Source organism: Neofelis nebulosa, chromosome 8 (genome assembly GCF_028018385.1).
Source record: "Neofelis nebulosa isolate mNeoNeb1 chromosome 8, mNeoNeb1.pri, whole genome shotgun sequence".
NCBI lineage: Eukaryota > Metazoa > Chordata > Mammalia > Carnivora > Felidae > Neofelis > Neofelis nebulosa.
In genome coordinates, this window is record NC_080789.1 from 83,625,694 (window position 1) to 83,646,748 (window position 21,055).

Sequence of the window (21,055 nt, forward strand, 5' to 3'; positions counted from 1 at the left end):
TGGTGATAAGGTTTCTCTTGAGCTTTGTTCTAGGCCATAGCAAGACCTTATATATACAGCAAAAATGAACAATCAGCTAACACAATTCCACAGATCTCTCAACTTCTTACTTTTAAAGGGGTATATCATGTTAAAAATTTTTAGTTCCCTTAGGGGCTTATTGTTTTACATAGTTTTCCCATTCAAGAAGTGCCCCTCACTTTAAAAGATTTTAATAAGATGAGAAATATCTTAGCATAAATTTACAGGCATCGCCACCTGCCATCCTCCCCTGGGGTAAAGAGGAGGGTGGCTTTACCCATGATTGCTCAGTGGCTACAGGTGACTCTGCTTTGCATCAGCAATGTCATTATTTTCTTCAGTCACTACAGCCTGAAGATTTGGCAACAGTGTTGTTATTTGGTGCTTATATATAAAAGGACGCTAATTACTTCATTTCATTCTTTGTTGGAACATTTTCCTACCCACTTGCAAGTAATCTTCCCTTTCCTTTAACAGCTCCTCTCTGAAAAGCCCAACAATAGAATATTCATCAGAAGAACAGCAGTTGGAGCCCAGAGGGAGACAATGGAAGGTTGGGACCAGGGGCCCAAGTTAGAGGTCAGTGTTCACCAGCTCCTAGTAATTGGCCTCCCAGTCTCCCCAAAGGCCTTCTTAACAGAGGCCAATAGAAACGTGCATTGAATCCTTATATGTTTAAGATAGATAGATAGATAGATAGATAGATAGATAGATAGATAATAGATAATGTAATTGTTTTACACATAAAAGTAGTCATATTTCTATTAGCAATGGCTCATTCAGGGCTTTCAAAAGTCATTGTTGGCCATTCTTTTGGGGACTTTATAAGCAATCATTTTCTTTGTCTGAAGCAAAAAAAGAGTCAGAACACAAGGCTGCCTTTTCAGTTTTTGTTGTGGAAAAAAAAAAAAAGACACCACCTGAGTGCTTTAATCACAGGGGCACCTTTGTGATGACACTGGGAACAGTACACTCTGTGCCTCTATGAACTATAAAATCTATAGCACCTTAATCAGTTGTGATGCCCTTTCACAAAGAAATTAACCAGTCAATAAAGACAAATCGTGGAAAGGGCAGTTTATAAACCAAGATGCAGACACTTTTATATATCATCTGATATATTATCATCTTGATAATACAAAATGGCTGGAGATTTCAATAGGCTCATCCATTCTGAAAGAGATTCTATGCTTATTGTTCTTTAATGTTTCCAGTATATATTTGGATATTTAAGAGCAGAGCTACAATCTTTGGGATCTGATCAAAGGGGAAAGTTGGGGTGAATAGTTCCAAAATCCAGCTAGTGCCTTGGCCAGCAAGCCCTACACATAGGCTTCCTCTAATTCATATGTATGGGCTAGTGGAAGTTCTGTTTAAGAGGCTGGAATACAGTAAATTGACGAATAATCTAAATCCAATAATAAGGTATTGGTTGAAAAATATACATAGAATTATTAAATGAAATCATTAAAGCAGTGGTGTGTGTGTGTGTATATATATATATATATATATTTCATATATATATATATGAAACAGCAGGCTATAAAATAGTATATGTCACCCCATTTTTGTGAAAGAAATAAATGTAAATATACAGAAATGCGAACATATATTACCTATCTAATTATCTAAATATTCAGGGAAAAAATTGGAAGATTATGCACCAAAATGTTGACTGCAGTTATCTTCAGCTCATAAATTTTTGTGTTTTTTTGGAGTGACTTAGCTTTTACTCCTTTTTCTGATGAAAGTATACTGACTTCATGGTGTGTGTGTGTATGTGTGTGTGTGTGTGGGCATGCAAGAGAGACAGACAGACAGAGACCGAGAGACAGAGATCAAGAAAGAGGTGGTTATTTTTTTGTGTAATAAGAAAAAAATTAAAACCTTAACTTGTGGATTGAGGCTTAAACAGTAACAACTCGTAATAGTTACTTTAACAGTGACAAATATTGGAGTACCTGGGTGGCTCGGTTGGGCGTCCAACTTTTGGTTAGGTCATGATCTCACTGTTGTGGGTTTGAGCCCCACGTTGGGCTCTGTTCATGGGTTCAAGCCCCGCTGTCAGCACAGAGCCCAGAACTTTCTTCAGATTTTGTGTCTCCCTTTCTCTCTGCCCTTCATTCATGCTCTGTCTCTCAAAAATAAACATTTTTTAAAAAGTGACAAATATTTGTGAAATAGAAACCTGAAATAGTGTTTACAACCATCAGGGCAGTTAAAAGGAAGGTCTAAATAGTCCGAGGACAAAAGTATTATTAGCTGTTTGATTTGCCCAGTTTTCAACTGCAGTGACAATGGCTTTATGACAACATTTTCACAAACCAGAAATAGATGTTACAGTGAATCATCACTTAGAAATGTAATTATAAAGTAATCCCACCTCTGATATTGATTGTATTTAATAATCCCATTCAGAAGAGTAATACCATAGTCCCTTTAGTATAAATGATTTATTACTACAATGTTCAAAGAGATATAGCACATAAAGGAATTATGCCTTTGGGATTCTGCATTAGTTTTATTAGGAAAATGAGGAAAAGGGAATGTGTTAAGTTGTGACTTCCATTCCCTGACTTTTCCCTTTGGAAGAATTATATTCTGTGAGTCCTTGAGACAAGAGTCTGAAGCTAATATTTACCAACATATATTAGAATATCTCTCAGGCATTATACTGGTACATTTAACATTTACACTAGTTCTTTAAGGCATATATTTACCATTTAAGAGACTGAGGCTCAGAGAAATTAGGAAATGTCCTAATTTCACACAGCCAGTAAGGTATTGGCACCAAAATTCCTACTCAAGTCTTCCTGACCGCTAAGACTTTGTTCTTTCCTATTAGGCCAGAGTTATAATGTTCCCTGGTGGTGGACTGTATTATCTTCCAAAATTACTCAACCTCTCCATTTCTATAAGATGATACATCTTGCCCCATTGCCTTTAGGCACGGCTGTGTGACCTGGTTTGGCCACCAGAGTGTGACCAGATGTGAGCCATCACGCTTTTTTGTCAGCTTACTTGCTTTTTTCCCTCTGTCTTGTCAATGTCCCAAATAGGGGAAGCTCCTTCAATATGGGTCAAACTGTGAAGACATGTGGAGGAAAGCTGGGCAGAATCTCAACAGCTGCCAACACAAAGCTGCCAAACCGTGAGCAAGTGTGTGTTACTTTTCTATTGCTGCATTATAAACTACCACAAACTTAGCAGCTTCAAGCCACAAATATATTTATCTCACAGTTTCTGTAGGTCAGATAAATATGGAAGTGGCCCTGTTGGGTACCCTGCTCAGGGTCTCACTGGGCTGATATCATCAGAGTGTCAGCTGCCGTTCTCATTTGGCATTTGGAGTTCTCTTCTGAGCTTAATGGTCATTGGCAGAATTTATTTTCTTGTGGCTGTAGACTGAAGACCTATTTACTTGTTGGCTGTTGGCTAGGGGTTGCTCTCAGTTCCTAGCAGCTGTTCTCAGGTCTTTTGAGTGTGGCTCTTCCATATTCAAGCCAGAGGTGGCACATTGAATCTCCCTTCCCTGGCAGATCTCTGAGCAGCAACTGGAGAGAACTCTCTACTTTTAAAGGGTACATGTGATTAGGTTAAGTTTACCCAGATAATCTTATCTTAAAGTCAACTGATTAATCAACTTAATTACATTTGCAAAATCACTTTGTTGTGTAACATGACATAATCGCAGGAGTAATACCAAGGGATAGAGACCTTGGGGGCCTTCTTAGAATTCTGCCTACTATAAAGAGATAATTGTATTGTAAGCCACAGAGATTTGGGGAGATTGATTTTTTTTACTGCAGCAAACTGACTAATGCAACTAGTTACCTCAACTTGCGTGTCTGTGCATATAGAAAAGGGCAAAAATCACAAGGGGCAAGAAGCTGAACAAATTTGCACAAAAGGAACATACCTGTACAACCACCAACCAGATTAAACAAAAACAAATAGACAAAAATAAGAAAATTATTAACAACACAGAAGCCCCTTTTCCAGTCATTTCCCAGACCCTAAATAACCACAATCCTATCTTCTAACATCATAGATTATTTCAGCCTGCTTTTGAGATCTTATGAATGGAATCTGACTTCTTCCTCTTAATACTAGATCTAGGAGTTTCATTCGTTTTTTTTGTGTTCAATTTCAGTTCTCTTCCTGTATAATATCCTATTACATAGATATTCCACAATTTGTTTTTCCATTCTGCTGTTGTTAATACACAGTTGGTTAGTCTCCAGTTTTTAGCTATTACAAATAATGCTCCTCAAACTGATTTTGCAAAACTTCTATTCCTACCTCTCTCATTCTCTGTTCCTTTCCCCTCCCCTCCTCTCCCCTTCTCTCCCTTCCTCTCTTTCCTTGCTTCTTTCCTCTCTTCTCTCTCTCTGTCTCTCTCAATCTCTCTCTTTCAGATGCCTTCATATCTTAGATATAACCTTCCTTCTCTCTAAAAAGGAGGGGATCTAGTTTGGTTATTATCATCTTTCAAAATTAATCTTTAAGAAACCCTCTCTGAGAAATGATTAGAAAACCACAATGAATGGATTTAAACCAGGTGAGTAGGGGACTAAAATAGGGACAAAAAACAAGATATTATTTCCTACCCTTGGTTTATCTCAGGGCAGAAATTATTTAGGTGAGACCAAGATAATTTCAGCTGTCACGCTGAGCAGATCCATGCAGTATAGTGGGAAACAGCATAGGCCCAAGGCACCATTTAAGGATCTGAATCTGGTTCCTTTTTCTAGCTGAAAACTTTGGCAATTCACTACCTCTGAGTTTCATTTCATTCACCTGTCATGGGGGCAATGAGACTCTTCCATTGAGATGTTTCAGTTCCTTCCCATACTTCTCCCACTTATGCAAAAAACCACAGCACATTTTGCCCCAACCCAACTCTACCATCTGTTCTCTGCTTTTGCCCTGCTTTTGCCCCCAACAAAACTGACCTCTATTGACTGCATCTATCATCTGGCTCTGTTATTATTTTGCTTCCATTTGGGTTCAGCCAATGGGAGTCACTGGCAAGAGATTAGAGGGAAGGTGGAGAAAGAAATTGGATTATTCCCTTATGCACACACTGCTCCCTTCTTGTCTTACTGCTGTTCTAGGGGGGCTGCTTTCCTCTCAGACCACAGCTTTAACTACCACCTGGCTCCAGTGACACCTCTGTCCCTCTTGTATTTTAAACCCAAAGCATAATTTCCCATTCATTGATGGCCCACCATCTTTGGTTTCTTAACCCAGTCCATGTCTTTGTAAGTAGTTCCTTTATTATACTCTTTTTAGGCTTGAATCCTTTGAGGGGATCAACCATTTTTGAGATGTCCCTGATAATAGAGAAGGGAGCCCAATCAGATTGTTGAATGTATGGGAGAAGAAGAAACAGTGTTAAAAGTTGGAGGCCGAAGAAAATAAGAGATTTAACGAACTGGGGAGATGAGATGGAGCAATGGAGTCATAGTGTCATATGAGCAGTTTCCATGGTCCCTGCTAAGTACTTTACATGTGTGGCATTTAAATTTCACAGTGTCCCCATGAGTTAATATGTGACTACCTAATTTTAGAGGTAAGGAAACTATGACTTAGAGTGGTTAAGTAATTTCTTGAGATCACTCTTTAGTAAGTGGCAGAACTAAGATTTGAATCCAGGACTTTTCCTCCCAAACCTGTGGTATTAACCAGAAGGGCAGAAATTTATTCTCTATTGCAGAAACAAGAGCTGTAGTTGACTGCTAGCTTTACACACTTTCAAGACTTAGTATGTGGCATGGTTGGCTATCTTGAAGAGAGAGATATGGGACAGATACTTTGGAGATAATAAGCAAAGTTATCTGAGTGTTGATGAGTTCAGAATTAAAACGTTGTAATGGGAGCAGTGGCATTTCTTTTCTGTGTCACTTCCTCCTCTCACAGCTTTGGCAACTCCCCACTGACCCCCAGATAAAATCCAGTGTCAGTTGCCTGTTGCATAGCGTTCTCCACAATCATGATGCTTCTCCCTTTCTGGAATTATCTTCCACCAGTCATGCACTTAACCTGCTCCAACCAAACTGACTTATTCTTCTTGGTTCACTTGTTTCTTCATGAACTTGCCTTCGCTCCTTTTTCTCCTTTGAAATCCTCTTGAGGCTTTGGGCTCACTTAAAAGCTACTTCCTCCAGACAAATTATGTTATCACACACAACCAACCACAGGTCACCACCCCTCCCTCTTCTGAACATTAGCAGTTTTGTTTACACTCCTTTCTCTGCATAAACCATATGCTACTTGGAATTTTAGTTGTCCGTGTTCATCCCCTTTTCTCTCCTATTTGACATTAGGAGCTAAAAGGATGGGGAATGCTAAGATGAGTAAAACAGAAGCCCTGCCCCTAAAGAGGTAAGAACACAAAGAACTCTAAATACCAGTTCTTTTGTGTATTTTGGCATTTTATTTTAGGCAAATGTACTTTGGGCATCATTTAAAAGAGTAAATGTTCACATGTAATTGAGGAGAAGGCTTCTTGGAGAAAATGACATTCAGGATGTACCTGAAGTCTGTTTTGGCTGTCAGCTGTCAGAGTTTGGGGAAGGCATTTTATAAAGAGAAAGTAGCATGAGGTGGCTTTAAGAATATTGTTTCCAGGGGCACCGGGGTGGCTGAATTGGTTGGGCATCCAACTCTTGATCTCTGCTCAGGTCATGATCTCATGGTTCGTGGGATCAAGCCCCATGATGGGCTCTGTGCTGACAGTGCTGAGCTTGCTTGCGATTCTCTCTCTGCCTCTCCCTGGCTTGTGCATGCATGCTCTCTCTCTCAAAATAAATAAATAAAAACTTAAAAAGAAAGAATAGTGTTTCTATTGTGCATCCCAGTATCTCTGGTGATTAATGAAAGTAATAATAGCAGCTATTGTTTACTAAGTGCTTGAGACATGCCAGACATTGTGTCAAATGCTGTTTGTATGTTATCTTATTTAAGACCTTCCCATTATACAGATGAGAAAACCCAGGCTTCAACAGATTTGATAACTTCTCCAAAGTATCCTAGTTAGTCAGTGGCAGAGCTGACGTTATATATATATGTGTGTGTGTATATGTGTGTATATGTACATATATGTGTGTGTGTGTGTGTGTGTGTGTGTGTATACACACACACACACACACACACTAGAAAGCCTAGATGAGGAAATATGGGGCCACATTGCCTTCTTACTTACAACTTGATATAATGCATAATTCTTTATGCATTTTCCACTAACACTCCAGAGAAAATTCAAACCCTCAAAGAGCCATATGGAGCCAACAGAATTCTCACATAATATTTATAAACTGATAAATTTTAAGGAATCTAGTTATTTACAATGCATCTCTGAGAGCTCTTTTTAAAACTGGCATTTCAAAATAAAATTCCATTTATCTTCTATTGAGGCATGAAAATTGTGGCTCTTTAATCTGAGGTATAAAACAAATTATAAAATCTCTTTGAGTGATGATATAGTTCTTCTCTTGAAATATTTTCTAACAATAAAATATTGTCCCATAGTAATTATGTTAGTCACCATTCAAACTGAGGTCTCTATTTAAATTCAAAACTATATTTAGTGAGTTAAAAAAATGGCCTTGATATTTTTATCAGGATAAAAAATGTGACAGTGTCTCTCAATCCACAATGAAATTAAATTCCGAGATATGAAACTGCCATACATTATAACATATAGGCAAAATTTGCCAAAAACAATGAGCTTCCATTTTTCAGATGCTCAGATGCTCAAGTAATGACATCAACACTGTGGAGTTTCCTGGGTACAAGTTATAGACTAGTACAAAGTGAAAAGGAAATGTCAGTATATTTTTATTTTTTCTTAAATGATACAATATTTTTTTCCTAGCTGTTATAAAATCTTTCTGTGCCCTTTGTGGGAACAGTAATGAATTTTCATATTAACAAAATATGACTTGTGCATCAAGATGTTGACAATTATATGGCTTTCAGTCTTGAACTCCAGGATGAATTAAAGAGGCAGTCACCATATTGCACTATGTTAGCATATGCAAAAGAGCATTGAGATAAGGTCAGCTTGAGGACAGATTGCTACCAAAGTCTTTAAAAAAGTGTGTGTGTGAGAGAGAAAGAGAGAGAGAGAGAGAGAGAGAGAGAGAGAGAGAGAGAGAAACTTCAAGGATAGTGATTTGCCTATCAGGCAAAAAGATGACAGGTGTTCTTCAGTTATAGTACTACCTAACACAGTACTCCTTCTCAGGCCTCTCAGGGATGCCTTGTATTGTTACAGAGAGACAGCTCTCGAGAACTACAGGAAAATGTTAGCTTTAATAGAGGCCACAGTGCTAAAGATTTTGGGTAAAAAACTCACATCTGAAAGACAAAGTTTGGAATTGCCTGGGCTTTGGCTCAATTCAGAACTAACAGTAGCCAGAAACAAAATGGCAATGGAAAATGAAGCCTTCACAATTTTACTGAATTGCTATTTTATGCATGCATCAGCATATGGACTTTAGTGGGCACTGGGATGGCTCAGTTGGCTAAGTGTCTGGCTCTTGATTTCAGCTCAGGTCATGATCTCACAGTTCCTGATATCGAACCCTGTGTCGGGCTCTATGCTGAGCATGGAGCTTGCTTGGGATTTTCTCTCTTTGCTCCTCCCCTGCTCATTATCTCTCTCTCTCTCTCTCTCTCTCAAAAATAAATAAACATTAAACAAAACTAAACAAACCATATGACTTTAGACAATTAACAAACATTTTCAGATCACATATTCTTGTAAGAAATGTAGAGGGCTAAAAATTTCTCCCATAATGACCTCAATAGCTTGGTTACATTTGACTATAATTAGACCATAAAGTGGGTAAGTCTGATTTGTTTAAACTACTGTTCATTCCCTAGAAAATACCACCAACATCATAAACATCAGTAGCCTGGTAAATACAGCTTATCCTACTGAAAAATACATAGAGTGAACAACCATCCTGGTTTGTCTGGGATTGAGGAATTGCCCTAGGAGAAGGGAATTTTAGTGCCACTGAAACTGGCACTAACCTGGAGTAGTCTCAAACAAAACTGGGAGTTGGCCACCCTACAATAATATCAAATGTATAGGGCACCTGAGTGGCTCAGTTGGTTAAACATCCGACTCTTGATTTTGGCTCAGGTCATGATCTCACTTCATAGGATCGAGCTCCATGTAGGGCTCTGCTTCAGGTGGAGCCTGCTTGGAATTCTCTCTCTCCCTCTCTTTCTGCCCCTTCCCTACTCATGCTGTCTCTGCCTCTCTCAAAATAAATAAATAAGCTTAAAAAAACTTTTAAAAAGATCAAATGTTCCACTTTCTCTTTCATATGCTAAATTCAATGAAATTCGTGCTAAGAATAAACTGTTTGTTTGTTTATTTAAACTTTAGTTAACATACAGTACAATATTGGTTTCAGGAGTAGAATTTAGTGATTCTTTACTTACATACAACATCCAGTGCTCATCACGAGTGCCCTCCTTAATACCCATCACCCATCTAACCCATTCCCCCTCCCACCTCCTTCCGTCAGCCCACTGTTTGTTCTCTATCATTAAGAGTTTCTTGTGGTTTGTTTCCCTCTCTTCTCCCCCCCCCACCCTTCCCATGTGTTCATCTGTTTTGTTTCTTAAATTCCACATGAGTGAAATCATATGGTATTTGTCTTTCTCTGATTGACTTACTTCACTTAGCATAATACATTCTAGCTCCATCACATCATGGCAAATGGCAAGATTTTATTCTTTTTGATGGCTGAGTAGTTTTCCATTGTATGTTTGTATGTATAACTCTCTCTAATGTGCATATATATATATATATATATATACACATATAATCTCACATCTTCTTTATCCATCCATCTTTTATTAAGCCACAAACTTCTATTTGATTTTTTAAATTACAGATTTACTGGAAAACTTAAAATTACTGTTTATTTTAGAAATAAAATAATGCAGGGGCGCCTGGGTGGCTCAGTTGGTTAAGCGTCCAACTTCAACTCAGGTCACGATCTCACAGTCTGCGAGTTCGAGCCCCGCATTGGGCTCTGGGCTGATGGCTCAGAGCCTGGAGCCTGCTTCAGATTCTGTGTCTCCCTCTCTCTCTGCCCCTCCCCCATTCATGCTCTGTCTCTCTCTGTCTCAAAAATAAATAAACGTTAAAAAAAAGGAAATAAAATAATGCAATAAAATATTAGCTTCTTCCATACACTGAAGATGTTTTTTCATATCTCATAAGGAATGATTCAGTCACTTCATTACTTTAAAGAGTGTCAAAATTTTTGCTTTAAAAGTGAAATAAGGAAACCAACAAAAAGAAAACACAAAATAAAATGACTTCTAAAAACTAATACCATGAAGAAGAAGCTATAGTGTGAGAGCAGTAAGAGCTGGTGTATTGGCAATGCTAAGAGTGGTCCTGGTTGGGGGTCTGACCTGGGCTATGTTGAAAAGTAGGACTCAAAGAGGTGGTGAGTCAGCCTAGTATTTGGGTTATAGCAGATAGCTGCATGTGTGGATCACTGAAAGAAAATGATGGGATGAACTAGAGCCATTCTGTGCCATTTCCTTTGACTGGGGCCTCCTTGACAGGACCAGCTGCAGTTGAAGTGGGAAGAATAGGGGGAAAGAACTCTAGACATGTACACTGAGACCTAAAGATCATCCTCTTTTTGTACTTAAGAGCAGGGCTTCAGGCAGTTCTGTTTATTGCATTAGAAGTTCATAATAGCTGAGTGGTTTTTAAGATACATTTTAGAAGGAACATTGCACATGTTTGTGATTTATTCTGATTTAAAATATAAGGTGTTCTATTTTCATTCCTTGCTTTTATGTTGTGCTAAGTGTACATAAGTGGAAAATGATAATCTTGTGTCAAATGAAAGAAGCTGAAAACAAAGCAGAAAGGCAATTGTGGTTCTATTTTTTTTTAAAGAGCATATTTTATATACACCAAAAAAAGAGGTAAATTAAATTTACTAAATGTTATTAGTTTATTTCCAAGTTAGAAAATAAATTTCTATTGTATTTTTAAATTATTTTCCATTGCTCTAAAATAAATGTGCATTGTTTTTAGAGTAGAAATAATTATTTATCAATAAACATTCTTTTTTGAGGAAAACAAAACACTGATTACTTTTACGTGTGCTAGAGAAATTGATGATACATTTCTTGACTATTGGGTGCAAATAAAGAAGGTTTGATCCATACCCTCAAAAAGTGTAAAATATATCAGGAAAGGCAGACTGAATTTGAAAAAAAGAAAACCATAAATATTAAGTTGTGATATAAAGGTCATTGTTATTCAAGTTTACTCATTAAAGCAGTAATTTAGTATTCTTTTTTGCCATATAGTACTTATACATATATTGCAAAAAATCTTTGATTATTAGAATTTACATGCATCTTTTTTTTTTTTTTTTTTTTTGGAGCGAGAGGATACAAGTGGGGGAATGGGGCTTTGGAAAGGGGGAGAGAGAGAGAGAGAGAGAGAGGGAGAATATTAAGCAGTCTCTACAGTCAGCATAGAGCCCAGTGCAGGGCTCAATCCCATGACCCTGGGATCATGGCCTGAGCCGAAATCAAGAGTTGGACACTCAACTGACTGAACCACCTAGACGCCCCAATATGCCTGCATCTTAAAGTACAAAATAAGTTCCAGAAAATGTCTCTCACCAGAAGCTTTATACATAGTTTCCCAAAACAGCATTTAGTCTAAAATAATCCAATTTGCCCCAAACATTTATGAATGCTTACCCCATCTTCAATCACTTCCATTCTTTCCATTTGTTACTCATCTTACTAATAGGCATCTGTGTTGAATCTTTCTATTTTATGGAGTCAGGAGAAAACCAAACCAAATGGAAAAAGAGAAAAGAACCACATCTGCAGAGCTTTACAAATCATTTTCAGATTCTAATAGGATCTGCTTTAATTACAATTCTCATCATTTGAGTCCATCATTTTCACTTTGGGCTGAGATAGATCACCCATATTGTGATACTTCTCTTTACTCATCTGTATAATGAGACAAAGTGATTACCTCTCTTCTTAAAGGAACCATAGAGTGAAGCTGATGCTATCTTTTACTGGCTGATAAAAAGTACCTTCTCTAAAACAAACTTTGTGGGAAAATTAGACATCAAAGCAACTGTGCTGATTGGCCACTATGATTTTTAAGGATAGGATAGTCCTTTTTTTTTATCTCACAAATAAATGCAAACATAAAAAACAAGAAACCATCCCTCAATAGATCAACTGGGAATGTTTTTTTTTTCCTTCCCTAAAAAAAAATCAAGCTTGTTATTGTTACTATGGCAACAGATTGTCAGTATGAAGACTAGAGTTTCTCTGTCCTGTTTGATTACTAAACACAAGGAAACAGAACACTTTATTTATTATTATTATTATTATTATTATTATTTTAAATTTAAAAAAATCAGTGCCTTTATGCTTTTGTATGGTTGGGAAAACAAGTGCAGTAATAAGAGTTACATTGCAAAAGGAAGTTTGGCAGGGGAACACTAAGAAAGTAAGCTGGACCTCGGGGCACAGAGTGTGCCATCTGTGACCTCCTGGTGGCTGGGCTGTGACCTCTTGTTTGACCTGATTGGATTCTGAGTCCCTTCACTTCGCCTTGTTGTCCTCTCTCTGGGGGGAAATGCTAGGTGGGAGATAATGTGTGAGTGAAAGTTCATTCCCTCACCAATCAACAAATGCTTATTGAGTCCATACTATATACCAGGTACTATTCCAGCTCCTGACACAGTGTTTGAACAAATGGACAAAATTACTGCCACCATGGACTCACATTCTTCTGGGAGATTCAAGCCAAAACCAAAGAGGTAAAGCTATACATAATGTCGGATAGAAATAGTTGCTATGCAGCACTCTCAACAATAGCCAAATTATGGAAAGAGCCTAAATGTCCATCAATTGATGAATGGATAAAGAAATTGTGGTTTATATACACAATGGAGTACTACATGGCAATGAGAAAGAACGAAATATGGCCCTTTGTAGCAACGTGGATGGAACTGGAGAGTGTGATGCTAAGTGAAATAAGCCATACAGAGAAAGACACATACCATATGTTTTCACTCTTATGTGGATCCTGAGAAACTTAACAGAAACCCATGGGGGAGGGGAAGGAAAAAAAAGAGGTTAGAGTGGGAGAGAGCCAAAGCATAAGAGACTCTTCAAAACTGAGAACAAACTGAGGGTTGATGGGGTGTGGGAGGGAGGGGAGGGTGGGTGATGGGTATTGAGGAGGGCACCTTTTGGGATGAGCACTGGGTGTTGTATGGAAACCAATTTGACAATAAACTTCATATATTGAAAAAAAAAGAATGTCTATGAACCAATAAAAGAAAAATTATTGTTATATCCCCCCCAAAAAGAGAAATAGTTGCTATGAAAAAATATAAAGCATATTAAGATAGTAATAGGAAAATTTTTGAAAGAAGAGGAAAATACTGAAAAATTATAAGAAAATCCTAACATTTTAATTTGTCTGTAACTAGGCCTGATAGACATAGATTATATGTGAGCATACTACATCAGTCATATTTTTTAAAACATATATAGACTGAATATGGCCTCTATTTTCCGAGAACTGGGACCCATTGCTTAGAAAAGTGAAACAATAATTCAGTGCAACAGCTTAAAATATTGCAGGCCCTTCATATGGCTAACAGAGGCCCCAAATTTTAAAACTTCAATTCTTTTAGCACCTCTCTTGAGTAAATTCCCTAGCAAATTCCAAATATGCTTAATTGCTTAAAAAAATCCCTTTGGGCTATTTAAATATAGTTTCTTATAGAGAAAAGAAGGCTTAAAATTTTTGCTCTCTGGCTTACAAGTTCTTTTTATGGAGTTTATGACTTTGGAAGGTGGTAATGGAAGAAAATATAAATGGATTTGGAAAGAATTTCAACAGATTTGTGAATGGCAGAGCCATTCCTACCAACTAAGAAAATCTTAAAGGTTTGGAATGTACATTCTTCTAAGGAACCCACAAAACAGAGGTCCCACCAGGGGATGAAGAGAATCAGGAAAGGGCCCATCAGTTAGGAAAGACAACCACTCCCTCCTTCCCCTGTTAAGTTGCAGTGGCAGCAGATGACTGAGCTGCGGGAACACTACACCACCCAGTACAGCAACCTGTATTTTTATCAGATTGTATTTATTCTTTATTGTCTCATAAAGAACCTGGCACTTATTTGGCAACTTTGCTGGACAACATGTAGACATAATATATTTTTATGTTACCATAAAGCAATGATTATAGTAAAGCATACTACTTAACTGCTTTTCTAATTGTCAACATTTGGTGTGGATTACAATTGAACTGTTTGCTTTCTTTGCCTGGATTGAAGATTATATTCTGCAAATGATTCTAAGGTGCTTCAAAATACTGTGTGCAGCAACATAGAAATGTGTGTTTTTACAACAATAGTCAGAGTTGACCAAACAGGGTGTTCACATAGAACTTTTGGGACATCTTGAATTCTAGAACTTGCATAGGCAAATTTCTGAGGGTTACAAACGGCTCTGTTCCTCCTCTAAAGATTTTGGGTTTGTTTGGTTGGGTTTTGGTGGGGTTTTGTTTTAAGTGGTTTTTAATCTTCAGTCTACCAGGGTCATATCCTGTCGCTCTTGGGTTAATCTTGCTCTTCCAGTTGACTGAATCGTGTCTAGTCCCCTTGAGAATTCCATCAAGGTGAAGAGTTGACAAAGTGAGACCTACAGCAGCTCTGATGAAACACTAGCAAAAAGCTAATGTTGGACTCTGGCCCTGGGTTCAGCTCTCTCTTTTCCATTCTCAATCCTCCACATATTCCCATTAGTACTCTTCACACTGGGGCATTCTCACTCCTTTCCAATTCAGAGAATTGGCAAGGGAGCATCATTAGCATGAGTTCTGGGTGGTGAAACACTGTGTTTCAGCCCATTTCTTCTGACAGTACGACCTGTACGAGGCAGTCAGCAGTGGTCCTTTGGAAGATCCTCAAAGTTAGTTAATTAGTGGCAGAACTTATGTGTGCATATGGGATATTATGATATGGTCCTCTATGAAGGGTTACTTCTATTCACATGTTAAATCCTGAAAAATTGAAGTCAAAATGTTAATAAGTTAATAAGACTATAATTTTTTTTCAAATTTGTACACTGATTTTTTATTAAATTGCAGAATGTGGTAATTTTTATTAAGTTGCAGAATTACCACATTTTTCCTTTCTTTTCTACACTAATTAATTTATTTTGAAAATGTACAGACTGTGGAGATGGTGTAAATTATAATTCGTACCTTCTCAGTAATGTCCTTTGCTTGCTACAGGTTTACAGCATTGATCTGGCTCTTCCAACTTCTCTTTGTTTTCTTTAATTTTCAGCCAAGCCTAGATATGGGCTCATTTGCCTTTCTTTTTTGTTTGTTCACATTCCACAATCCAGATCAAGTCTCAGCTATTTCTTTTAGCTGCCTTAGATGAGCAAGGTTCTTAGGTGAGCAAGGTTCTACTTTGACTTTTAAAATATTTGTATGCCTTCAGCACTTTATCAGTTTATATTATTTTTGTCAGGTCATCTTGACATACTGCATCATTTCTTGTTTTCTTACATCCTTGCCCATGATTCTATTTGATTAGATGTAAGTGGCAGAGTCATTGTGGCCTTACATTTGAACAAAAAAATTGCTCTTGTTCGCGCGTGCATGTGTGTGTGTGTGTGTGTGTGTGTGCAAGTTTGTAGTGAAGGCTAGGGGTAAGGAAGAGAGAAATTAGAGAGAAAAACTTCTTTATGCCTGTGGTATCAGCAGCTTCTCCAAGAAAGGATTTGAAATACACCATCAACACCCTTGTCCTTCCCTGAGGGACCCTTGAATCAACCTGCGCAATCTCCCATTGAGATTTCCCAGAAAACAGAGAGGTTCCCCAGAAATTGCTGTATAGACCAGCCTGGATTTCCTATGCAAATCCAGGCATTCTTGGGGCTATGTGGCAAATAAAAGCAAAGAGATTTCTGAAAATAGGAATTTGCTTTGGTAAAGCCCCAAAACTCTCTAGGCTGATTTTTTTTTCTGTAAGGCTGGTAAAATGGTTATTTTTTTTAACTTTCCCCAGGAGCATGTTCCATGTGGGGAAGAGAGATATAATGGGAAAGGAGAGGGATTATATAGACGTTCAAATGTTGTTGATTGCGTATGTATGGAAGTAAGCAGGTCAAGGTCTTTCTTTTCATTGAGAGCACACTGAAGGTGAATGATCTGTACACAGTAGGCGCTCAGAAAATATTTAATTTAAAAATATGTGATATTTAATGTTTATTATTTATCAGAAAATCTTTCTTGGGGATAAAAAATAAATAAGCTAAAACATTTTGAGGTAGCTTCCAGAGCTCCATAAGCAACAATCAGGTAGAGAGATGGACCAACCAACCAGTGCTTAGGAAGCCCGGAGAAAGGGCTGGAATGAGGAACACAGGATGATCCTGCTTAGCATGCTCTTCAGGGGCCACTTCCTGACCAGTGAACTGGCATCTCCAATGTTCCACCCTAATTTGGTTCCATGACCCCAGGCTCTGACAGGTCACCATGAAAGGTGATCTCAGCCCCAGGTGTCACGGTCACTGACCTGGCATGACCTCTCCCACATCTGCGTGGGCCCTGGAGCTAAGGAAGCTTTCACACTCCCAGATCCCAGTAACTGTGGGTGTCCCAGTCCTGGTCAGGCTTTGCCTGCAGGCTATTGTCCTTGCTGACTTTACCTAACAGGAAGCATGAAATTAGGCAGAAGCTATTTGCCTTCCATCTGCCCTACATTCCACAGCACCCCTCCTTTGTACTCATGGAAGCATTTCCCCTTTTAAGGTTCAGTCTGACCTAGTACCAATGTCAGTCAAACCAGGACAGAGAGAAGCTGAGAAGTTTTCTCCCTCTCCTGCTCCTTCCACCCCAACCTAAGCAGGTGAGGTCTGGAATTAGTCTTATAGATATAGACAAGAAATCTGGGAATGATCTCTCTCCTATCTGTGCCATAGTGGCCCCTTCTGTACAACTGTGGTTATGCCTTGGACTTTTGTTGAACATGTATGTCAGTGCCCTGAAGTCCCTCCTGATAATTTAGCTCAGCTGGCTAGTTGGGCCTTACCACCCTGTCTCACTTTTACTCAGCCATGTTGCATTGTCTGTAGTCTTCAAACAGACTGATCACTTGGCCTCACAATGCTGCTTTTCACCTGACTTCATGGGTCCGTACTCCCTGGAGGGTGGATTCTCATTGCTTTGGTGCTCCTTTGGGTATCTATCTGTCTAGGCTGGACTAGAACTTAATAAAGCCACACTCCATTTTTGGCTACACATTTGGGCTACTGGCTACTTTCTGGGAGGCGAGAGCCATAGCTGTGTCAATTTTCACAGCCATAGTTCTTGTTTTCTCTCCTCATGTACTGGCATTTGCCACTGAAGTCCCAGCACACATCCATGCATCTGTGTGCAGGATAGGAGTACCCATCCTTCTCTTCTGCTTGTTAGTTCTGTTACCTGACGTCCTGTCCAGTAGTACTTGCCAGGCCTCACTTGCTTAGCTGGTGCCCTGGTCCTGAGCCTCCTAGATAAGCCTCTGCTTTAGCTAGTTATGTCTTGGCATGACAGAAGGTCCTTTCAGGCCATTATTGTTCTGAGTGATTATTTCACTTGCCAATTAGCATCCTGGTATACTCCATCATCTTCACATAATCGGGTGAATCTGCCCAAGCTGCATCCAGAACATCAGTGCCTAATAAATATTTGTTGCCATTGATTTGATTGGAATTGCCTAATTGTAGAGTACCTCACTGTAAGTTGCACACTCTTCTTTTTTTAGTGTTTATTTTTGAGAGAGAGTGTGTGTGTGTGTGCGCGCGCGCAAGTTGGGGAGGGGCAGAGAGAGAAGGAGATAGAAGATCCGAAGCGGGGGCCAGACTCAAATTCATATCTGTGAGATCATGACCTGAGCCAGAGTCAGATGCTTAACTGAGCCACCCAGATGCCCCTAAGCTGCACACTCTTTAAAAAACTCAATGAAAATTAACAAAGGCAAACAAATTGGATGATAGTTAGTGGCTTTAAAATGGGGTTATTCATAAAAAATATCAACAAAGTGTTCAAAGTTTTTTGGTGCATTTCTTAACTGCTGACAGAGATGGAGGCACAGACAAGCAGTGTCAAAACTATTCCTAATTGAAAATTATGCAGACATAAAGACAAAGTGTACTTAAATCAACAGGATTTCATTTATTCAAAGTTCTATTCAATCACAGCTAGTCAGTAAGAGCTAGATTAAGGAGAAGCTGTATTAGAGACTCATTTGTGTATCACAGATAAAAATTTCTACCTTCTTAAACTTCCAGCTCCATATCCTCTCTTAATGCTGGGATAAAAGTAAGCCACTGCCAATCTTATCTTCCATTTCTTTTTCTGCCCTCATGGTGTGTCTACACTGACTGCTCAGCCTTTTCCTTTGGCACACAGGGCAGTGAAATGGGAAATGAACATGGATTTGGGGCCTAACAAGCTGTATGTGTCATTTATTAGCAGAGGCATATAAATAGATAAATTACCTATCTAGGAATAGAATGAATGGATAAATTGTGTAAAGGCACCTGTACAATGAAGACTACTATCTATCTCTAGGTGCTTGTAATGACCAAACAATAAAATTTCTGTAAAGTACCTCTGTGTTGTGGCTCAACATGTAGCCATTCTTTATTCCTTTTTTCTCCCCTTTCCGTATTTTCTCCCAAAGGAAGGGGAAATTAATCTCCAAGTCCATCTTGCCTCCTGTGCTGACCTGTTGCCTCAATTCTCCCACCACTCGTTTCCTCACACATCTGCTCTCTCCTTAGCACATGTGCTGTCTCCCTCTCTCCAGGTACCTTCCACTCTGCCTTTGATAAACACATCATGTCTACATCCTATTCTGGAGAATAATTTTTACCTATTGTTTTCTTAATTTCTAATGATCTCCTTCTTTTCAAAGTCAATATACTAAAATGAGTGATTTCACTATTAGTTTTCTCATTACATGTCATCTTCTTAATTCTTAGTTGCTTGCAGAGACTTTTAAGTCCCTCTAAAAGGACACTTCCAGAGTTTGGAATGCTGTCCTTCTGGATTGGTGGGATTACTAGTAACTTTGAAGTATTGTCTATGCTCATCAGATGATAGGAGTGTTTTCACATTTTTATAAATGTGAGAATTTATAAATTTATAAATGTTTAATATGTTAGGACTATTGCATTGAAAAACCTGCCTTATAGAAAAAAGACACAAAGAATCCAAGCCACAAAATTTGAAAATTATGTAAACCTATATTTTTATCGGTACTAAAAAAATACATTTTTGAAGCAAGGTATAATCTCAAAAATGTCCAATATAGCATCCTATAGGAAAGGAACTTTAGACACAGATGATACAAAGATAAAACATAGATGATAGATAGATAGGTAGATAGATTATTGATACATAGATAGATAGATAATGTATTGAATTGTTAGTGTTCCTTTAAGAAAAATTTATTATTTTGAACCATTTTGCATTAGACTGAAACCCTTCCATAAACATCATACACATTTAGTAAACTACAGCACTTTTACCGAATTGCTCCTTTAGGGGCTAATGACCCCCTTTGCTGCTTTGTTTAAAACACCTGATGCAATCAGCATGGAAAAAGCTGTGCTCAGTCTCATATATTGCCTTATAAATTTACATTTACTTCAAAATTAAATGCAATTTCAAGGTGTCTTTTTTTAAAAAAATCTAATCAATCTAGTATACTGTAAGCATTGCTTTAAGTTACACATTTGCTAAAATTTGTGAAGGTGACTTTGGTGAATGGATTTTTGTCTTTAAATAGATTCAGCTTGCTGTATATGCAAAATGATTTGAGGAGAATCAACCATGGAAATTCACTGAATATGTCCTTTGCTCTTATAATATTGAAAACCACAGCATAACCTGAAGGACCTCATTTAGTTAAGAAATCAGTGTATGATTTATAAATGCACCATGTAGAAACCTTATCAGGGGTCCATGCCCAGCATGTTTCTGTTATAATTATTATTTGCAGAGGTAGCTTTGTGGATTGGATTTTATTTTATTTTTCAATACATACTTAATTTCTTGGCCAATTAAAAATGTGTAAGCTTCATATTGCTTAAATAACTTTCTGTAGAAATATGAATAATATAGATTAAAACTACTTCTCTTCATAGAATCTGAGATTTTAGAGCTGGAAGGAACCTAAAAATAATATATTCCAATGCCCTTAATAGACAGACAAGCAAAGAGAGGCCCAGAAGAGACCAAGTGACTTGCCAAGGTCTGTTTCTCCTTGCAAATAGGTGACCAAACTAGAATGAGCACCTAGTTTATGAAAGATTTGATTCTGTGGGAATGAGAGGGGTACATAAACATTTATGAAAGGATTTTTAATGAATTAAAAACTTATTTTGCCCAGTTCATGGTAATATAGTATAGAAGAGAACAGATTTAACTTGGAAAGTCATCACTCTACTTAGTTGGTTTTCTATATAGAAAGAGTATCCTTTTTCAAATGAATTTTGTATTCATTCACATTTTTTTAGTGAAATGAGTAATTCGACAATTCTTTTCATTTGGAGTTTCACAAACTAAGGATTTCATTAATTCTACTGATAGAAAAGAAATTTCTTAGGCAAATGTGGTACATGAAAATTATAATGGGAAACTTTACCTACATACTCCAGTCATTTGCAAGTGCTATCCATTTATATATAAATATAGCCAGTGCTAAGGTGGATTGCTCATTTTGGTAATTACAAACAATATTTATCTATTCATTATAAGACATTATCTTCTATACTTGTTTAACTTAGGTTTGGTGGTTGCTTATAACTGAAAATAATGAAAGTGGTAGAATCGAATATAGGTTATTCTTAGATTCTAACTTCCCACTCACATTGGTCTTTACTTTGGTATATAGTGTTTTATAGTATATAAACT

At 37.8% G+C, this 21,055-nt stretch overlaps 1 protein-coding gene across 15 annotated transcripts in view; it reads left to right on the forward strand.

Annotated features, from left to right (window-relative positions):
• The window catches only part of LMNTD1 (lamin tail domain containing 1), a 485,471-nt gene that overhangs the window by 299,175 nt on the left and 165,241 nt on the right, over positions 1-21,055 (forward strand). For 9 of the 15 annotated variants that reach the window (XM_058743304.1, XM_058743305.1, XM_058743303.1 and 6 more), the window contains 2 exons: positions 499-600; positions 3,081-3,180. The exons of 1 other annotated variant lie outside the window; for it this stretch is intronic. In XM_058743304.1, the coding sequence (XP_058599287.1) occupies positions 3,097-3,180 (84 nt within the window). In that variant the 5' untranslated portion in view covers positions 499-600; positions 3,081-3,096. Of the gene's footprint in view, positions 1-498; positions 601-3,080; positions 3,181-21,055 lie in introns of those variants that run through there. 5 more of the 15 variants (XM_058743308.1, XM_058743311.1, XM_058743317.1 and 2 more) reach the window with 2 other exon arrangements.